This window comes from Budorcas taxicolor, chromosome 14 (genome assembly GCF_023091745.1).
Source record: "Budorcas taxicolor isolate Tak-1 chromosome 14, Takin1.1, whole genome shotgun sequence".
Lineage (NCBI taxonomy): Eukaryota > Metazoa > Chordata > Mammalia > Artiodactyla > Bovidae > Budorcas > Budorcas taxicolor.
The window spans coordinates 80,099,259-80,119,949 of NC_068923.1; the positions used below are offsets into that span (position 1 = coordinate 80,099,259).

At 41.8% G+C, this 20,691-nt stretch overlaps 1 protein-coding gene across 1 annotated transcript in view; it reads right to left on the reverse strand.

Annotated features, from left to right (window-relative positions):
• The window catches only part of CPQ (carboxypeptidase Q), a 565,709-nt gene that overhangs the window by 75,952 nt on the left and 469,066 nt on the right, over positions 1-20,691 (reverse strand). Inside the window, exon 7 of the mRNA XM_052651954.1 lies at positions 7,094-7,295. Within this exon, the coding sequence (XP_052507914.1) occupies positions 7,094-7,295 (202 nt within the window). The remainder of the gene's footprint in view (positions 1-7,093; positions 7,296-20,691) is intronic.

The window sequence follows — 20,691 nt, forward strand, 5'->3', positions numbered from 1 at the left end:
GTTATTTTGCAGCCAAGGGCAACCCAACTGATAGTCTGATTTTTAATCTAGAAAGTTCACTTTGGCAGAAGTGAGCCAATTAGATGGAAGGGAACCAAGAATGCAGGCTGAGATGCTAGCGGCAGGCTGCCACAGGAAAATCAGTGAGTACTGCTGGGATAAGGTTTGTGGGGTAGAAAGGAGGGAGTGGGCTTTAAAAATAAGAGGAATTTGGAGTAAACAGGACTTGAGAGCATTTGGCTCTGTGTCCTGGATGGTTGTGTGGTTTCTGGAAGGTGGTCCTGGTCAATGAGAGAGAGGACAGAGAAGGAGGAGGAACATATGTGGGGGCTTGGTGGTGACCATACCCATTTTACATATGAGATTATCAAGTCTCACTCACTAGACTGTAGAGACTGTGGAGCTTGTCTGTCTCCTTTACTATTGATTCCCAAGGGCCATACAGCAGGATAAGAATAGTCTGGTTTTCTCTGGTGGTCCCGTGATAAGAATCTGCCTTATAGTGCAGGGGACACCAGCTCAACCCCTGGTCGGGGAAGATTCCACATGCTGCGGAGCAACTAAACCCGTGCACCGCAACGACTTTGCTGGTGGGCGGCAACTACGGAAGCCTGTGTGCCCTGGAGTCTGTGCTCTGTAATAAGAGAAGCCACTGCACATAGAAGCCGGTACATCGCGACTGGAGAGGAGCCCCCACTTGCTGCAACTAGCGAAAGCCTGCACGCAGCAATGAAGACCCAGTGCAGCCAAAAATAATAATAAATAAATAAATCATTTAAAAAGTTATACAGAAAGAATGCTTAATAATAACTGTGTGAGGCTGCGAAAACTTACATCATTTGCCCAAGATGGCACAGGCAGTTCAAAGTGGTGAACCCAGAACACACTCCCTGATCCTTCCCAGCAGACTGTCTACCACTCGCCGAGATCATCAGCAAAAGACTGCTTCTCAGCTTCTGAAGCAGAGGAAGAAACTCTTATTGGAAGATGTGCAGTCATGATGCGCTCACTCCCTCAGGTCACCTTAACAGAGTATTTAACTTTTTCATTAATGTACATTTTATAGAAGAGTTTCTAAAGAAAAGTGTTCAAGCAGGATGCATTTATGGACATCTGAGTACCATGAATTATATCTTATTACTGACATGTTCAGAATGAAATAGATTCCTGTCACTCTAACTCAGACCTCATAATTGGAAAATCAGGCAAAAATTTAAGATTGAAAGCCTCTCTGCTATCTGGAATCAATAGAGACTCACCTAAATGCATCTTGGACACTTTCGATGTTCTTATATTATTTTTCAAAGAGAGTCAGGGAATAACTGTTTACCATTTTAGGTATAAGAATCACTAATGTACTAGAAAATACTAATCAACATCTTCTCTCAGTCTTTACTCCTTTAAGGTAAATAATCCTAATTACTCTAACCTTCTTAATTTATGTCATCCTTCCATCTGTATGTCTTTTTTTCCCCAGCATCTTTTAATTTAACCACACTTTTGAGCTGAAGGACCCAAAGCTTGTTGAGAAAACAATTACTTCTATGTTTTTTTTTTTCTCTTGTGATATTTACAAGAATTTAAATGTTTCCCACAGTTAAACTAACAGCTAAAGAGGATGCAAAGAAATAGAAACCCTTGACCTCAAAGAACTGATCATTGAGTACAGGAGGCAGGATGAAGGGAAATTCCAAGTAACCCAGTGCAATGTTAGTGTGCGTCTCGAGTGCCATACTCGGGATTACAGAAGTGTTTTAGAAATTCAGGAAAGCAATAGAGCACCAGGCTGTGTTAAAGAAGGATTCCCAGACACAGATGAATATGGAGTGAGCCTTAAAGAGCATTTAGGATTTGGAGAGAAAATAGGAAGAAATATAGAAGAGGGTGGCGGCTGAACTATGAAGATGTCTAGAACAGAGAGTTTATGTGAGGCACATATCTAAGATTTTTTTAAAAACTTTCCTCCAACCCAAAGCCTTATATTTATGTTGATAATTATTCTGTTCATCATGGACATCACCTAGATGGATGAAGGATATCCTATCTCCTCTCCAAAGATGATCATTTCATAAATTTATACATTTGACTTCTATAATTAATGAAAATCATGTTGAATTTTAATCCTATCTGTGCTCTTAATTAGTATTTTGATACAGAGTATCCAAAAGCCATTTAAAAAGTGGGGCTCAGTCATCACACTACAGAAATGTGATAGGCCAACAACTTGAAAGGGCTCAATAAATATTTATTAGTTCAATGGAAGAAAAGGAAGAAAAATAGAAAGAAGAAAGGATGAATGGAATTTGGAAATATTTCTCATTAATTTTTCAAAAGTGAGCTGAACAGTTATCTAAATCATAACTAAATTAGTATTTTGAGTCCTATTTTTAGGTTTAACTCACTGTAACTTGCCATGTCTTCAAGAATTCCGAGTACACAACTAGTATACTTTAATTTTCTTTTTCAGATTAACTATGGTTCTTTATCTTTTTTTCTAAAGTTCCTAAAATTTTCGATGGGTAACAAGAGTTATAAACAGTTCCATTATTTCTTCCAGGAAGAGCTCAAACTTGAAACACCAGAAGATAGCTCGATAATAATAGGGGAAAACAGCAATAATTTGGTTCCATCTTACAATACTCTAAACGGAATGAAAAAGAATTCCAGGAAACATAAGTTGCAGTCTAAATGAGCTACCAAGTTTACATAAACCTTCCTGATAGAGAGAGGAGTGGAACAAAGAATGTGAGAAGAAATAAGTAGTTATTTACAATAACAGACTCCTTTCCCCAGGGGTAAATTATTCTGGAGCAGGAATGAACTGAAATCCTTTGCATAAGCAAGAGCCGAGCAAGATAAACATTTCAGACACTGTCATAGATCTGGAAGACCATCTCAGCATTCCAGACGCCCCGTGCTGTTGCACATTGTGGGAAAGGGGCCACCAGCCTTGAAACCAAAGTGGCCTGTTCTCAGGGTGACTTCCGCACTTAAGAGCCAGATAGACTTGGGCAAGTCATTCAGTCCCTCTGAGTCTGCTTCTTCATCTTCAGAACAGGAATAACTGTACCTAACTCTTAGGATGGTCATCTAGAGCAAAAAGACAGTGTCTGCAAAAACCCTAACCGGGTGTCTGACAGGTAGCAGGAGTTAAGTAAATTATATTGTTTTTGTTTAATCACTAAGTCATTCAGTCACTAAGTTTTATCCCACTCTGCGACCCCATGAACTGCAGCATACCAGGCCTGTCTGTCCTTCACTATATCCTTGGGTTTGTTCAAATTCATGTCCATTGAGTTGTGAATCTATATAACCGTTTAGATAGATTGATGCTATCTAACCATCTTCATCCTCTGCTGCCTTCTTCTTTTGGCTTCAGTCTTTCCCAACATCAGAGTCTTTTACAATGAGTCAGCTCTTCACATCAGGTGGCCAAAGTATTGGGAGTTTCAGCTTCAGCATCTGTCCTTCCAATGAATATTCAGGGTTGATGTCCTTTAGGACTGACTGGTTTGATCTCCTTGCAGTCCAAGGGATCCAAGAATCTTTTCTAGCACCGCTGTTGGAAAGCATCAATTCTTTGGCGCTCAGCCTTCTTTATGGTCCAACTCTCATATCTATACATGACTACTGGAAAAACCATAGCTTTGACAATATGGACCTTTGTTGGCAAAGTGATGTCTCTGCTTTTTAATATGCTGTCTAGAGGCTTCCCTGGTGGCTCAGATGGTAAAGAAACTGCCTGTAAGGGAGGAAACCTGAGTTCGATCCCTGGTTCGGGAAGATCCCCTGGAGGAGGGAATGGCTACCCATTCCCGTATTCTTGCCTGGAGAATCCCATGGACAGAGGAGCCTGGCACATGGGGTGGCAAAGAGTTGAACACAACTGAGCAGTTAACACTTTTTCACTTTCTTTTTCAGGTTTGTCGTAGCTTTCCTTCCAAGGAGCAAGTGTCTTAATTTCATGTCTGCAGTCACCATCAGCAGTGACTGTGGAGCCCAAGATAATAAAATCTGTCGCTTCTTCTACTTTTTCCCTTTCTATTCATCGTGAAGTGATGGGACTGGATGCCACGATCTTAGTTTTTTAAATGTTGAGTAAATTATAACTCACATGAGTTCTTAAGTAATCACAGTGGGTTTCAAATTCCCCACTACTCTGTGGCAAGACGGGAAGCCCTCCTTACCTTTGTGAAGACAATCAAATCAACTTGTTCATTCCAAACAGAACCATTCTTATGGAATATCAACATGGAAGTAATAATGCTAGAACTGATTTTCAATCATCCAGTGCAACAAAGGCAGAAACTACGCGGCACGAGGGAGCACACATGTCTTTGTTCTCCTTCTGTCTTTGGTTTCAGCTCCACCCCTCCCTTCCCCTTTCACCACCTCCAGTCTTCACACTAATTCACCCACAACCTGTCAGGGTTTTTCTCATTTCTTACCACCCAGCAAACTTACAGAGCTTTTCTGAAATTTTAAGAAGATTCTTTCTGGAAAATTCATGGGTCAAGAAAAATCTAAAATTCAAGCAAAAACATTTTATACAATTCAAAGGGCAAACATCCTTCCCCTAGAACTTGATCATGATTAAAAGCACATATATGGAGAGAGTCTCGGTTCTGTACAGATGAACCACAGCACTGAAAATGGAAATGTTGTTTTAAGTTATTTCAAAATGTGGTTAAAATATACACAACCATTGGAGAGAATTTAGGTCCTTGTCTTACAATAAAGAAAAACTCCTTCTCTTTTTAGTTATAACAGACTATTACCAACCTTAACATCTAAAATATGCTTTAATCTATAATAGCTAAAGAATGAACTTTAAAAAAAACCTTACATCCATACAGTATGGTTTTTCCAGTGGTCACGTATGGCTGTGAGAGTTGGACTGTGAAGAAAGCTGAGCGTCGAAGAATTGATGCTTTTGAACTGTGGTGTTGGAGAAGACTCTCGAGAGTCCCTTGGACTGCAAGGAGATCCAACTGGTCCATCCTAAAGAAGATCAGTCCTGGGTGTTCATTGGAAGGAATGAGGCTGAGGCTGAAACTCCAATACTTTGGCCACCTCATGTGAAGTATTGACTCATTGGAAAAGACCCTGATGCTGGGAGGGATTGAGGGCAGGAGGAGAAGGGGATGACAGAGGATGAGATGGCTGGATGGCATTACCGACTTGATGCACATGAGTTTGGGTAAACTCTGGGAGTTGGTGATGGACAGGGAGGCCTGGCATGCTGCGATTCATGGGGCCGCAAAGAGTCAGACACGACTGAGTGATTGAACTGAGCTGAACTGATGCTATTGACAAAGTCTATTTTGCAGGCTGAAAAAAAAAAAAAAAAAAAAAGGCTAGAGTGGGGTGGATCTTGAGAGACTTTAAAAAAATTGTGAAATATTTTGTAGCTATAAAAATGGTTCTGGAAAATAATTTTTAAGACTATTCAAAAGCTAGACTTCCTGTTTGCATAATACAAGTACAGAATAATACACAAATAGATTTTTTAACAGTGTTTTTGGTTATGGATATAATGGTGTTGAGGGAAAAACCTCTGTGATCAGAGGTCTAATATCATCAATAACCCTCTCCCATGGCCAGTCTCAGCAAATTTATGAAGGAAGTTTGTTTGTCTTCTTTCTTGTCCTGTAACTATCCCATGCCTAGTCCTACTACATAATTTCATACCTGCCCAGGACTTGTCTTAAAAATATCAACCTGATGAATCACTGATTAGGATAAACTAGTTTATGTCCAACCACTTAAAGCAGTCTTTGCATTAGGAAAAAATGATTAACAAAATGTTGCCAACCTCAGAGAATAAATCTTTAGTGGTAAAATTCCAGATACTTTGGTTTTGGGTAGGGGATTATTTGGGTCAGAGAAGTTTCTGCAGCACACGACTAGAGCTAGAAGGATATCAGTAGTAGTAAATATCAATCACCTCAGATATGCAGATGACACCACCCTTATGGCAGAAAGTGAAGAAGAACTAAAAGGCCTCTTGATGAAAGTGAAAGAGGACAGTGAAAAAGTTGGCTTAAAGCTCTACATTCAGAAAACTAAGATCATGGCATCCAGTCCCATCACTTCATGGCAAATAGATGGGGAAACTGGAAACAGTGGCTGACTTTATTTTTTGGGCTCCAAAATCACTGCAGATGGTGACTGCAGCCATGAAATTAAAAGATGCTTACTCCTTGGAAGGAAAGTTATGACCAACCTAGACAGCATATTAAAAAGCAGAGATATTACTTTGCCAACAAAGGTCCATCTAGTCAAGGCTATGGTTTTTTCATTAGTCATGTATGGATGTGAGTGTTGGACTGTAAAGAAAGCTGAGCACTGAAGAATTGATGCTTTTGAACTGTGGTGTTGGAGAAGACTCTTGAGAGTCCCTTGGACTGCAAGGAGATCCAACCAGTCCATCCTAAAGGAGATTGATCAGTCCTGGGTGTTCATTGGAAGGACAGATGCTGAAGCTGAAACTCAATACTTTGGCCACCTGATGCGAAGAGCTGACTCATTTGAAAAGACCCTGATGCTGGGAAAGATTGAGGGCAGGAGGAGAAGGGGATGACAGAGAATGAGATGGTTGGATGGCATCACTGACTCGATGGACATGAGTTTGAGTAAACTCCAGGAGTCGGTGATGGACAGGGAGGCCTGGCGTGCTGCAGTCCATGGGGTCGCAAAGAGTCGGGCACGACTGAGCGACTGAACTGAACTGAACTATCTTCTACTCTATTTCATAAATTTTGGTCAGGAGATCATTTGTGTTACAATCACCACATACCTGTTTTTAAAAACACCAAACCAATGTCTAGGCCCAATCCCAGAGTCATTAAATCAGAATTTCTTGGAGAGAGGAACTTGTACTTTAGAAAGAGAAGACAGATGGATAAACAAATATAAAGGAGTATTATTATCCCAATATTGGAAATCATCAGATTATCTCTTGTAGACAAAAGCTAAGGCTGTCCATGTATTAATTGACCTACCAGTATCTGTTGTGGCGTGTTAGAACAGAAACTTTGTTTTAAATCGCTGGCAGTATGCAAAGAACCCCAGCTTCATCTTCTGCTCTTACCAGGCACTCCATCTTGGATCCAGAAGTTAATGTCCGTCCCATCTCCAGCCTTCAGGACCTGTGTGATGTTGATGGGCTTCAGCAGGCTCATGACCTCCTCCATGATGATCCTGGCCGAGTCAGAGCCAGTGAACTTCAGCCCAGAGGGTAAGAAGGTTCCCAGGTCAGACTCCATCACGAGGCTGTAGTTGGAACTATTTGCCTAAACAAAAGAGATAAGTGTTTGGTTCATATCTGCTGCACTCTGCTTTCTCTTTGGGAGTTACTGAAAAAACAACAATCAGAGACTTTATCTCCTCACGAGTTCTTGCCAAAACACGTGAGGCTCTGCTGGACTTGGGGTCTGGTCTGCATATTACTAACAGTTCTAAGATGCAAACTTACTCATCCTGGGATCTGCCAAATTTGAGTTGACTTGGAAAGATTTTCTTTAAATTCAATGAAAATCAACATAAAGCTCCATATTAAAATTACTCAATTATTGCTATTATCAATAATATTCTTTCAATTAATTTTCTTAACAGCTTAATTTGTACCAGATACAGTTCCTTTTCTACAGTAGGGATCTCCAGATAGCATTAGCCACGTTCAGGCCAAAAATAGGTACGCTCTGTGGGCCTATTTCGCTGCACCTCTTTCCTCTTGATGGACATTCTGTCTTATTTTAATTGTGGATTCTGCAACGGCTTAAAAGCATCAAACCAACAGGTTTGTCTTGGGTTTCTGATTCTGTTGTTGTGCCATCTGTTGAGTCCCCAGGGAGGGAGGTAATAGAATGCCAGTGAAATGCTGCTCTCTCTGGGGTACAACTGTAGAACTCTAAACCCCAGCAGCTCTGCCAGGAGGCTAGTGTGTAAACTTTTCCCAAATAAAGTCTGGTGAGAAAGCACAGTGATTTCATGTAGCCAATATTGTCACAGCAAGAGCCTAGAAGAGGCCCTCACCAGATTGCACAGCACAACTGCCACCCAGCCCAAAGATTTTCAAGTTTAAGGTTCTTTCAAGTTTAAAGTGGCCTGGCCATCTATTTCTCAGGAACCATTCTTTTCTTCAAGACTGACCAAATACTACCTTGGTCGAGTTATTCTCAAGCTGGCATTGTCATTACTCACCTAGTAAAAATCAATAATGACATTTTTACATTGCTTTCAGAGGGCTTTCATGTTTGCAATCTCCTTTGATCTTCTTCCATAACCCATAAAGTAGACAGGGCAGTTTTATCATTGATAGTGGTTTATGGAAAAGGAACTGAGGATCAGAGAGGTTAGGTGACTTGCTCAAAGTCACACAGTTGGCAAATGAGAGAGCTGGGTCTGAAATACTATGCTTTCCAAAACTCCACAATGCTATAGCTAGCATGGAGTTACACCTGTTTTGAATTAGAATGATTTTTCACTTGCGTAACAATTTCAGGGTTGCATAACTATTTTTTTTCTTTTGTAAAACAGATACTTTTTATAATGATTTCCTATTGCCGTGGATGGGCACTGTTGTTACAACAGCAAGAACAGTGGTGGGGTCTAAAGAAGGACATTTCTAACATTTATAGGACTGAACTTTGTGGTCCTGGGATACCTATTCTGTTGTCATTGATGATGAGAAGGTTGACAAAGCAGAAGTCTGTTGGTATTTCCACTTTCACTTCTAAGGAATTTCTGTCTTCATGGTGATTTTTAGAGAGAGACCCAAGGCAATTTTGATTAAAAAAAAGAAAACAAAACAAAACACTTTTCTCTGCTTTCAGCTGTGGCTACTGCAAGAAGGTAGCATCATTAAGAGTTAATAACATGCAAAAATATTTGCATTAATGTATTACATTCAGGGTTCTTTCAGCTAGCACATTGGTGCTGGTCAACAAGTTGACATGAATTCGGCAGGGTTAACCCTGTCCCCTTATGTGCCCATTGCTCCCACCCCAAATTCTTTTCCTCCCCTATAAAAATGAGAAAAGAAATAGCACAATTTATCTTTAAATAAAGACACAGTTAGGTAATGTCTGTGAGGGTTCCCATGTTTCTCACACACTTCCATCCTTCCAATAAGAAAATTATCCAATTTGCTCCTGACTATATACTTTTTAGTTGGAAGTAGAGCTAGGTAGTGATTTGGGCATCTGCCTGGTGAGGCGTGCCCAGCCCTGGACCCACTCAGCTCTACTCCTGGCTCAAGAACCTACCTGCTGGACTGCCGAGAGGAGTGTCTGGCCTCTCTCTGTCCCCAAGTCATGATGCCTTGACCTTTAGCATCTCCATCTGTAGGCTGGAACAAATGCCTTTTTCTAGGCTTAAACAGTGGTAAAGAACACGCCTGCCAGTGCAGGAGATGTAAGAGGTGCCGGTTCAAGCCCAGGGTTGAGAAGATCTCCTGGAGGAGCACAGTGACCCACTCCAGTATTCTTACTTAGAGAATCCCATGCACAGAGGAGCCTGGTGGGCTACAGTCCATGGGGTCAACTGAAGCGACTGAGCACACACCCAAGCTTGAACAATGAGCCTGGGCACATGGAACTTTGAGGGTCTTCAAAGAAAAGATCTTTGTGGACCACAGTGAAAGTGGTTGTGTGAGTTGAACTTGTCCAAGCTCCTTAAACAATATGTGTGAAGGGCTTCTTGACCCTCTACAAATGAACAAGGGCCAGGGTATCCCACCATCTGTGAATGGTACCATGCAATGCCAGGATGCTGATAGGAATGTTGAGAATAATTTAAATCAGGGCACTTTCAGAGGTGTCAGATGCTATGTGGCAACAGGTTCAGCACAGTGATAGCAAGTATGGGCCCTGGGACTATTCAGTCTGAGTTTAATCTGCAGACTGACCAGCCACGAGCTCTGTGACTCTCGGCAGTCTGTGTGACTTCTTAGGTTCGTCTGCCATGAAATGGGGATAATGGTGGCACCCCAGTACTGGTCTTACCACGAAAGATCCAGACTTCTCAGGTTTTCAAGAAAAGCCTCCATATAAACCATTCTGTTAGCATATAATGATAACCGGTATCATTTTTGCAGTGCTTCCAATGTGCCAGACACTGTGTGACATGCCTTATAGCTTACCCCAGGTAATGCTTATAATCATTCTATAAGTACTATTATATTTCTCATTTCACAGATGAAGCAACTGAGGTCTGGCCAGGTTAACTAACTTCCCCAAGCTTACCTAGCTAGTGAGTGGAGTGGTCAGAATTCAAGCCCAAAGGTCTGCTTCCCCAAGCCTGTGGGCTCAGTCTCTCCAATACTCTGTCTGCTCATGCTTACTTCCAATTGTCAGGCCACACAGGTCCTTGCTTTTAATTAATAAATGCAAAGACTGTAGTCAAACAAATGTACGGAGTTTAAAATATTCTTGCATGATCACAATACAAAATCTGTTTGGACAGAATTTATTGTCGCTGCTAACAAAGTAATTTGATTAGGCAAAGAGAAGATTGAAAACAAAAACAAAAACAAAACCCTTGCTCCACCATTTCCTACCAACCAGGAATAAAAAGCCTAAAATAATAAAATATCTTTTCCAACCCGAATTAGACAGGATGTGCAGATTTCAGTAAATCAGAATTCTGTCATCGGTAGAGACGTGCTAGATTTCTATTCATGGAGGATTTTACTAGCTGTTGCTAACATGACGGCAGCAGTCCACTGTTGTCTATTTATATACAAACATTTCCATATGTTTTCAACAAGGAACTAAGAAAACAAACCACCCACCATCCATGACACTGCTTTTCCTCCTCATTGCTGGCATCATTGTCTAATCGTTAGCACATGGCCAAAGAGCTGGGAAAACAAAATGTCTCTGCACAAAGAAACCGGGATGAATAAGCCAGGTCACAGGGCTGTTACAACTGCTGCTTCTCAGGAATGTGTTGTCACAAACATCCGTGTCCCTCACTATGCTATGGGTCACTGGGGACACACTCAGTGTCGACCTGGAAAGCTGATTATAGCTATTGACAGTGGCGCAGACCCATGCTGGTTTCACTCAACCCATTTCTGCACACAAAACCAAATATCCATCCTCCTACTTAGAGGATGTAGGGAGAAACCTCCCTTCTGGAGACTGAATGCTTTATTGCTGAGATAACCAGCACCAATTGAGGCAAACGTATAGATGGGGAGGCTGAGAAGCTCAGTGACAAGCTCAGATACTACGTGTAAACTCCTTGCCCTGCTCTCTTAATGAGGAGAAACACCTCTTTCTTAAGAGTCATGGAAACTGTCCTTCATTGCCCTGTAATGGACATAATGCAATGCAGAGAAAAGCTGCTGGCTAACCTCCTAGCTTGGGGTTGCTCGAGTAGTTAATATCTGCTTAGGGTTGAAGATTCATACGTTTGTTTTGTGCTAGAATCACATCGTATCACTTCTTTTCTTTTTTTAAGGGTCAGCTTACTCTGCCAAAGAACAGTTTGGTAACCATTAGCATTCTTTGGGTGCAACGCAAGATTAAAAAGTAGAACAGTGTTTAAAATACATATTGCATATTTTCAAATGCTTACTTCCTAACATAAACACAAGGGTGATGTTTGTGTTTTTTGCTTTTATAAAACTCAAGATAAATCTTCAGAAACATAGACCCAAGCTTGACATCTCCTCTCCTCCCAAACTTGGCATCTTTTTTTGTTTTAAAGCTTTTATTTTCTCATAACCTAGGCAACCTGTTTTTAGTTTTGAACGAAAATCGTAATCCCCAAAATCAAATGATGAGAAAAAGAGACTCCTAATTATTTGAATTAATCATTTAGCCTCCTTAGTTCAATCTTCAAAGAAGTAAATGCACCCCTCTTCAACGCCGCCTCCAACACAGGGCCATCTGTCTTGGTACCACGTCCCTGCTCCGGTAAAAGTTAATATTTTGCAGATGATGGTGGTGACACTGTTTGGTCAGGTGGTAAGCTCAAAACAAGTTCTCAGAAGGAATCATCCTATGAGACCATGCTCTGAGTTGCTACAGCCATCTTCTCCAGCACAGCCAGTGACCCCGGGATTCCCATTTCAAAGGGTATATAAATGGGGTAGGGGAGTGCTGCATGGAGCTTTAGGTCAAACACCTGTCATGACGGGGTGATAGGAAGAGGTTTCTCCCTGTTGGGCAAAACCAAGAAGAGGTTTTCCCTTCTGGTCATGTCTACCCCGAGGTTCAGACTTTTATTTCTGGCAGTCGCCAGCACTCAGTTTTGAACAACCTTAAGGACCCAGCGGGGAGAGTCAGGAAAGAGAGGATGACAAGGTGGAGGACCATACGTTATTTTTATTTGACAGTTAAACTGGCTGTGGCTCGGGAGAAGGGGCAGTCTTGGGTAAGTTACACTGGTGCTAAAATCGCAGACACCTATTGCGGTTTAGCCACCATGCTGCCTGGAGATGGCACAGAATAAATGGCTTCCGGAGACCCCTTTCCAACCCCATCATTCTCTGTGTGTGCAAAGAAGGTTTCTCCTGTGAGTCAAACCTGTGTTTTCGGGCAATCGAATTTTCACAATGTTGCTCCAAGCACTCCAGATCTCAGTGAATTCTCTTGAGCTGGTTAAGGCCCATGTATAGCCCTTAAACTTATGGAAAACACATGATCCCTCTATAAATGTCACTACAGTAACAACAGTGAGTTGGAAGGCTGAAAGATATAGCATAAACATAGGCGAAAAGAAATAAGAATTTTATTTATATTATACTGGAACTATGACTATATTCACATTTCTTTGAGGAATAAAAATGACCCAGTAACCAGAGTATTTGGTAAGACAGGCTTAAGAGCTTACATGGCAGCTCGTTGTCTATCTCAGCTTTTAATTTTATTCCTGCATGTTGAAGCAACATAATCAATAGCTGAAATCAGTGGGACTCAGAGTCCCCACAATTAAATTTTGATTCCTTTAACATAATGCATTGCCCAAGTGTTTTGCATTGCTCGTTTCATACACATTTCAATAAGCAGCTGTAAAGAGAAATCTCCAACACAGCTGGCTTTGTGAAAGCAGCTGCTCTGCCTCTTTCATTCTCCGTCCCTCTCTCGACCTCCTCCCTCGCGTGGCTTTTCCCTGCCTGGCTCCTCTTGTGCCTGCCATGCTGCCATCAAGGTGTAAGAACTAAATCGTTTAAAAGAGGATCCCTTCCTTCGTCTGACCTTTCTTCTCTGACACTGTTACATGCTTAATAGGCACAGAGACGTGTTTCTTGTTTTGGACAGTGGGGTCTTATCAGCCAAGACAGAGCTTTTGAGTTGACTTCAAACCAGTCCCCTTCTCTTGGCTGGAAAGCCCACAGCAGCTTCTTTAAATCCCTATTCAAGGTTACAACTGATAAGGGGTTCTTTTTCTTATGTGTAGACAGGTTATTTCTTTTAAAAAATAATAGTGCTTATTTTCATGTCCTGCAAAAATAGGCTACTTTATAATCTGGAACTGAAATATTTATGTGATCCAATGGTGTATCATATTAAAGCATTGTTAATCACTAATTCTCCTTTTTCCACAGCCAGTAGATAAGCACTTAGAGCCTGTTTGGATTATGATAATATCCTTAAATGCTTTACTAATATTAGTAAAGATGCTAAACACAGCTTTAAAAGTAATTTTACTTTTTAAACATGCCTTCTTTTCTCTCAGAAGCACAACGGAGGGTCTGAAACCTCATGAAAGACAACGGTACCCAAATATGAGCTGCAGGCTCTGGCCCTACTCAAGGCTTCACACTCTGCCTCTCCCCTCGCCTTCCGTTTCCAACACACCAGACCCCTACCTAATGCGCCACACTGTTACACTTTATTCAATTGGCTTTTTATACCCACGTTGCTCCTGAAAGAATTCCTATAGACACTAAAGTCTTCCTATAAGACACTAATTGATAGAACAGATGCTTTTGAACTGTGGTGTTGGATGAAACTCTTGAGAGTCCCTTGGACTTCAAGGAGATCCAACCAGTCCATCCTAAAGGAAATCAGTTCTGAATGTTCATTGGAAGGTCTGGTGCTGAAGCTGAAACTCTAATAATTTGGCCACCTGATGCGAAGAACCGACTTATTGGAAAAGACCCCAATGCTGGGAAAGATTGAAGGCGGGAGGAAAAGGGGACAACGGAGACTGAGATGATTGGATAGCATCACCGACTCTATTGACATGAATTTGATTAAGCTCCGGGAGTTGGTGATGGACAGGGAAGCCAGGCGTGCTGCAGTCCGTGGGGTCGCATAGAGTCGGACACAACTGAGTGACTGAACTTAGAACTTATAAAACACTAATACCATATTTTTAAAGTACTGTAAACTTGAGAACCAAAAAAATGCCCTGAAGGCAGGGATTGAATCTGTGTGGATCTCTACCACACCTCTAGCTTAAATAACAGAGCTCAGTACATGGTGGGTGCTCAAGAAATATGTGAGGAGAAATAAGGTCACAACTGGGAAAATCTGACATGATATCCCAACAGCAACTTGGAGATGTAACTTAGCTAGTGCCGCCAAGGTAAGAGGAAAAAGCAACGTGCTACAAAGCTCTCACTACTTGGGAAAAGAAAGGATATCACCAGTTCCTTGGAGAACTTACTTCAGCTCCAGATTATCCTCTTTTTAACAGTTTTGCCAGCAATCAATTCTGAGAGGAATTGCCACATGGTTCTTTCTATGAGGAACATTGAACAAAATTATGAAAGAGTCTCCAATAGCAGTTTTTATAAAAGAGGCAGAAACTCCTTTCATAACACTGCTTCCTAAATATTGATCCTCAATTAAATCCAAAAGCAAAATATTAAGTCACACTTCAATAAAGCTGTTTCTTTAGGAAGCAACCTGTATTTATTTAACGGTTACTGAGGCAGAAACCAAATTGGATGACTGATTGGATGTTCGCTGTTTGCTCTGGGCAGTCTGTCTGTCATGGTATGATTATTAACTGCGCCTCCTTTTCCTAACCCACTCTCAAATAGCAATTGTCCCCCCTAGAATTTTTGTAGAAGTTAGTGAAAATTCCAAGATTGAGATCACTTAGCATTAAACTGCAAATATTTGGTGGAGCTGAACTGGTCACTTGCTGATTCCTGCCAACACTTTCTTCCCTTGGCTTCTGGGGCCTTAGACTCTTTGCTCTCCTCATGCATCACTGGATGAGCCTCCTCGGTTTCCTGGCTGGCTTCCTCATCCTTCTGATCTTTAGATGTTGAGGTGGTCAAAAACAGTCAAGAGGGCTTGTTTTCCTACCTCTTCTTAGAATAGAGTTTGGACCCTGATGGCAGGGACTTCTCTATTATGTTTAGTACTTATGATTAATTATTTAATGGCTACAAACCCTCCCATTCCCTGTATATATTTCCTTTTCTAATGTGAATGTGACATTCCTTTCATCAGGAGGTATAAATCTCCCCCATGCTCTGAATGTAGGCTGGTCCCGTGCCTTTCTTTGACCAAGAGACTCTGGCAAAAGTGACCATTTGTGACTTCAGAGTATGGGCCAAAAGAAGGCTTATAGCTGCCACCTTGACCTGTTGTTGCCCTAAGACTGACATGTAAGGAAGCTTGGGGTACCACATGGGAAGATCAGCCTAGATGACAGTCAGTCCAGTCCCAACTTCCATAAGTAGGACCATCTTTGATCACCCAGCCCAGGCATGCTGTCATGTGACTACAACCTGAATGATCAGGTAAGATGCAGGATACTCAGTTAAATTTGAAGTTTTTCATATAAGAACATCCTATGTGATAGTTGGAAGCATATAAGGCAGAAAGTGAAGAGGAACTAAAAAGCCTCTTGATGAAAGTGAAACAGGAGAGTGAAAAAGTTGGCTTAAAGCTCAACATTCAGAAAACGAAGATCATGGCATCTGGTCCCATCACTTCATTCAAAATAGATGGGGAAACAGTGGAAACAGTGTCAGACTTTATTTTTGGGGGCTCCAAAATCACTGCAGATGGTGACTGCAGCCATGAAATGAAAAGACGCTTACTCCTTGAAAGAAAAGTTATGACCAACCTAGATAGCATATTCAAAAGCAGAGACATTACTTTGCCAACAAAGGTCTGTCTAGTCAAGACTATGGTTTTTCCAGTGGTCATGTATGGATGTGAGAGTTGGACTGTGAAGAAGGCTGATCACTGAAGAATTGATGCTTTTGAACTGTGGTGTTGGAGAAGACTCTTGAGAGTCCCTTGGACTGCAAGGAGATCCAACCAGTCCATTCTGAAGATCAGCCCTGGGATTTCTTTGGAGGAATGACGCTAAAGCTGAAACTCCAGTACTTTGGCCACCTCATGTGAAGAGTTGACTCATTGGTAAAGACTCTGATGCTGGGAGGGATTGGGGGCAGGAGGAGAAGGGGATGACAAAGGATGAGATGGTTGGATGGCATCACTAACTTGATGGATGTGAGTCTGAGTGAACTCCGGGAGTTGGTGATGGACAGGGAGGCCTGGTGTGCTGTGATTCATGGGGTCACAAAGAGTTGGACACGACTGAGCAACTGAACTGAAATGAAATGAAGAGTCTTTTGATGAAAGTGAAAGAGGAGAGTGAAAAAGTTGGCTTAAAGCTGAACATTCAGAAAACTAAGGTCATGGCATCCGGTCCCATCACTTCATGGCAAACAGATGGGAAAACAGTGGAAATAGTAGCAGACTTTATTTTTTGGGGCTCCAAAATCAGTGCAGATGGTGCCTGCAACCATGGAATTAAAAGACACTTACCCCTTGGAAAGGAAGTTATGGCCAATCTAGACAGCATATTAAAGAGCAGAGACATTACTTTGCCAACAAAGGTCCATCTAGTCAAGGCTATGGTTTTTCCAGTAGTCATGTATGGATGTGAGAGTTGGACTATAAAGAAAGCTGAGTGCCCAAGAATTGATGCTTTTGAACTGTGGTGTTGGAGAGGACTCTTGAGAGTCCCTTGGACTGCAAAGAGATCCAACCAGTCCATCCTAAAGGAGATCAGTCCTGAGTATTCATTGGAAGGACTGATGTTGAAGCTGAAACTCCAATACTTTTGCCACCTGATGTGAAGAACTGACTCATTTGAGAAGACCCGGATGCTGGGAAAGATAGAAGGTGGGAGGAGAAGGGGACAACAGAGGATGAGATGGTTGGATGGCATCACTGACTCAATGGACATGAGTTTGGGTAGACTCCAAGAGCTGGTGATGGACAGGGAGGCCTGGCGTGCTCCAGTCCATGAGGTCACAAAGAGTCGGACACAACTGAGCATCTGAACTGAACTGAGGCTCCCTAATTACAGGGAACACCTTAATGACAGGGTACCTGAAACACCAAGAACATGTAACAGGTTCTCAATAAATAATTATTGAATGAGTGGATATTCTATATTATCGATTCAAAGAAGATTCATATGTTTACATATAATTTGGATATGTGGAAAAGTTTGAATTTTTATCATTAAAAAATTAAAAAGTTTGGTTGTAATCTTCCCCATGTGTTAGACCATCCCTCCTCTGCTGACATGGGTTTAGGAGCAAATCTAAAAAACATTCTCAAAAAGCACCTTCAGATATGCTGAAATGCCCAATTACTTGCTTAGTTGAATTTCCAGAATTCTTCACCAAAAGAATGAAAGAAATGATCTTGGCCAGGAAGAATCTGGGGGCAAGAGGTACTAGTTATTTGGTTTTATGATTAAAGTAGCCTCAAGTTGTCCATAGATGATTGAATTGAACCTCAAAGAAGGCTGAACAAAACCATCTCAATCAAACAGAATCAACTGACTTGTTGAATGGAGTGGTGGAGCATCCAATGCCTTAAGGGGCTGATGGCTATAAGGGCCTTGGGGGAAGGAAAGGAGAGATGGAAACTGAATCAGGAATAGGGAGAGAACAGCCCAGACAGAGTGACTTCCAATGAGTCTCATGAGGATGCGATGAAGGAGACCTTGGAGAATGCTAACTCAAGAGACTTGTCCAGTCACTCAGTCGTGTCCGACTCTTTGAGACCCCATGGACTGTAGCCCACCAGGCGCCTCTGTCTATGGGATTTTCCAGGCAAGAATACTGGAGTGGGTTGCCATTTCCTACTCCAGGGGAACTTCCTCACCCAGGGATCGAATCCATGTCTCCTGCACTGGGAGGTTATTCTTTATGGCTGAGCCACCAGGGAAGCCCATAGTCCTGGGGACTAAAGGCTCTTATATCTGCTGGAGGGCAAAGATAGCATCCCTCTGTTGAAATCATGGAAGCTGGGCTTCCAATGGACAGGAGGCAGAGGTACTGAGAGCAGGAAAGTAGTACTGTTGATACAGAGGGAGCATTTATATGGAGAAAACTCCATAACCATGACTACCTTTAGACTTCCCCCTAAACTCTAGTCTTTTTTACTGAGCTGTGTATTTGACCTCTCCATGTGGATGTCTGATAGCTCAAACTTAACATGTCCAAAACTAAGCTCCTTTTCACCTCCTCAGATCCTTCTAACAACTCCCATTCGAGTTGCTCAGGCTTCCAACTGTGGGGTCACACTGGTCGCCTTTCTCTCATATTCTATATACAATTCACCATCAGATTCTATTGGCTCGTCCCTTAAAAATATCCCCGGAGGCTAACAACTTCTCACCCCATCCACTGGTCCATGTTACTATTATCTCTCACCTGGATCATTCAGCCTTGTTCAGTTCTAGTCCGCCTTCAGTCTTTGTGAACCCAGGGACGGCAACATGCCAGACTCCTCTGTCCTCTACTATCATTCAGAGTTTGTAAAAATTCATGTCCATCGAGTCCCTGATGCTGTTGAAGCATCTTATCCTCTGCTGCCCACTTCTCCTTTTGCCCTCAATCTTTCCCAGCATCAGGGTGTTTTCCAGTGAGTTTGCTCTTCCCATCAGGTGGCCAAAGTACTGGAGCTTCAGCTTCAGCATCAGTTCTACTAATGAATATTTAGGGTCAATTTCCTTTAGGATTGACAGGTTTGATCTCCTTGCAGTCCAAGGGACTTTCAGGAGTCTTCTCCAACATCACAATTCAAAAGCATCAATTCTTCAGCATTCAACCTTCTTTCTGGTCCAACTCCCAGATCTGTACATGACTACTGGAAAAACCATAGCTTTGATTATATGGACCTTTGTTGGCAAAGTGATGTCTCTGCTTTTTAATATGCTGTCTAGGTTTTGTCATAGCTCTCCTTCCAAGGAACAAATGTCTTAATTTCATGGCTGCAGTCACCGTCTGAAGCGATTTTGAAGCCCAAGTAAATAAAATCTGTTACTTCTTCCACTTTTCCCCCTTCTATTTGCTATGAAGTGATGGGACCAGACCATGATCTCAGTTTTTTGAATGCTGAGTTTCTTCACTCTTGTCTTTCACCCTCAAGAGGCTCTTTAGTTTCTCTTCACTTTCTACCACTGGAGTGGTATCGTTGAGGTTGTTGATATTACCCCTGGCACTCTTGATTCTAGCAACTCCCCTAGCTTGTGACTCATCCAGTCTGGTCTTTTGCACGATGTACTCTGCATATAAGTCATACTTCTTTCCCAATTTTGAACCAGTCAATTGTTCCACGTCTGGAACTCTTTGTTTCTTGACTTGCATATAGGTTTTTCAGGAGACGGGTAAGGTGGTCTGGTACTTCCATCTCTTAAAGAATTTTCCACAGTTGTGATCCACACAGTCAAAGGCTTTAGCTTAGTCAATGAAGTAGAAGTAGATGTTTTTCTGAAACTCCCTTGCTTTCTCCAGGATCCTACAAGTGTTGCCAATTTGATCTCTGGTTCCTCTGACTCTTCTAAACCCAGCAGGGACATCTGGAATTTGTCAGTTCAAGTACCACTGAAGCCTAGCTTGAAGGATTTGAGCATAACCTTGCTAGCATGTGAAATGAGGGCAAACATACGGTAGTCTCAACATTCTTTGACATTGCCCTTCTTTGGGATTGGAATGAAATTTTTTTCCAGTCCTGTGGCCACTGCTGAGTTTTCCTAACTTGCTGACCTTTGTGTAGCATTTGAACAACATCATTTTTTATGACTTGAAATAGCTCAACTGGAATTCGGTCACCTCTACTAGCTTTGTTTGTAGTAATGCTTCCTAAGGCCTGCTTGACTTCACCTCTAGGATGTCCAGCTCTAGGTGAGTGATCACATCATTGTGGTTATCCGGGTCATTAAAATCCCTTTTGTAAAGTTCTTCTGTGTATTCGTGCCACCTCTTCTTAATCTTTTCTGCTTCTGTTAGGTCCTTACCGTTTCTGTCCTTTATCGTGCCCATCCTTGCATGAAATGTTCCCTAGATATCTCCAGTTTTCTTGAAGAGATCTCTAGTCTTCCCCAGTCTATTGTTTTTCTCTATTTCTTTGCATTGTTCATTTAAGCAGGCCTTCTTATCTCTCCTTGCTATTCTCTGGAACTCTGCATTCAGCTGTCTATATCTTTCCCTTTCTCCCTTGCCTTTCACTTCTCTTCTTTCCTCAGCTATTTGTAAAGCTTCCTCAGACAATCACTTTGCCTTCTTGCATTTCTTTTTCTTTCAGATGGTTTTGGTCACTGCCTCCTGTACAGTGTTACAAACTTACCATAGTTATTCAGGCATTCTCTCGACCAGATCTAATCCCTTGAATCTATTTGTCATCTTCACTGTATAATCATAAGGGATTTGATTTAGGTCATACCTTAATGGTCTAGTTG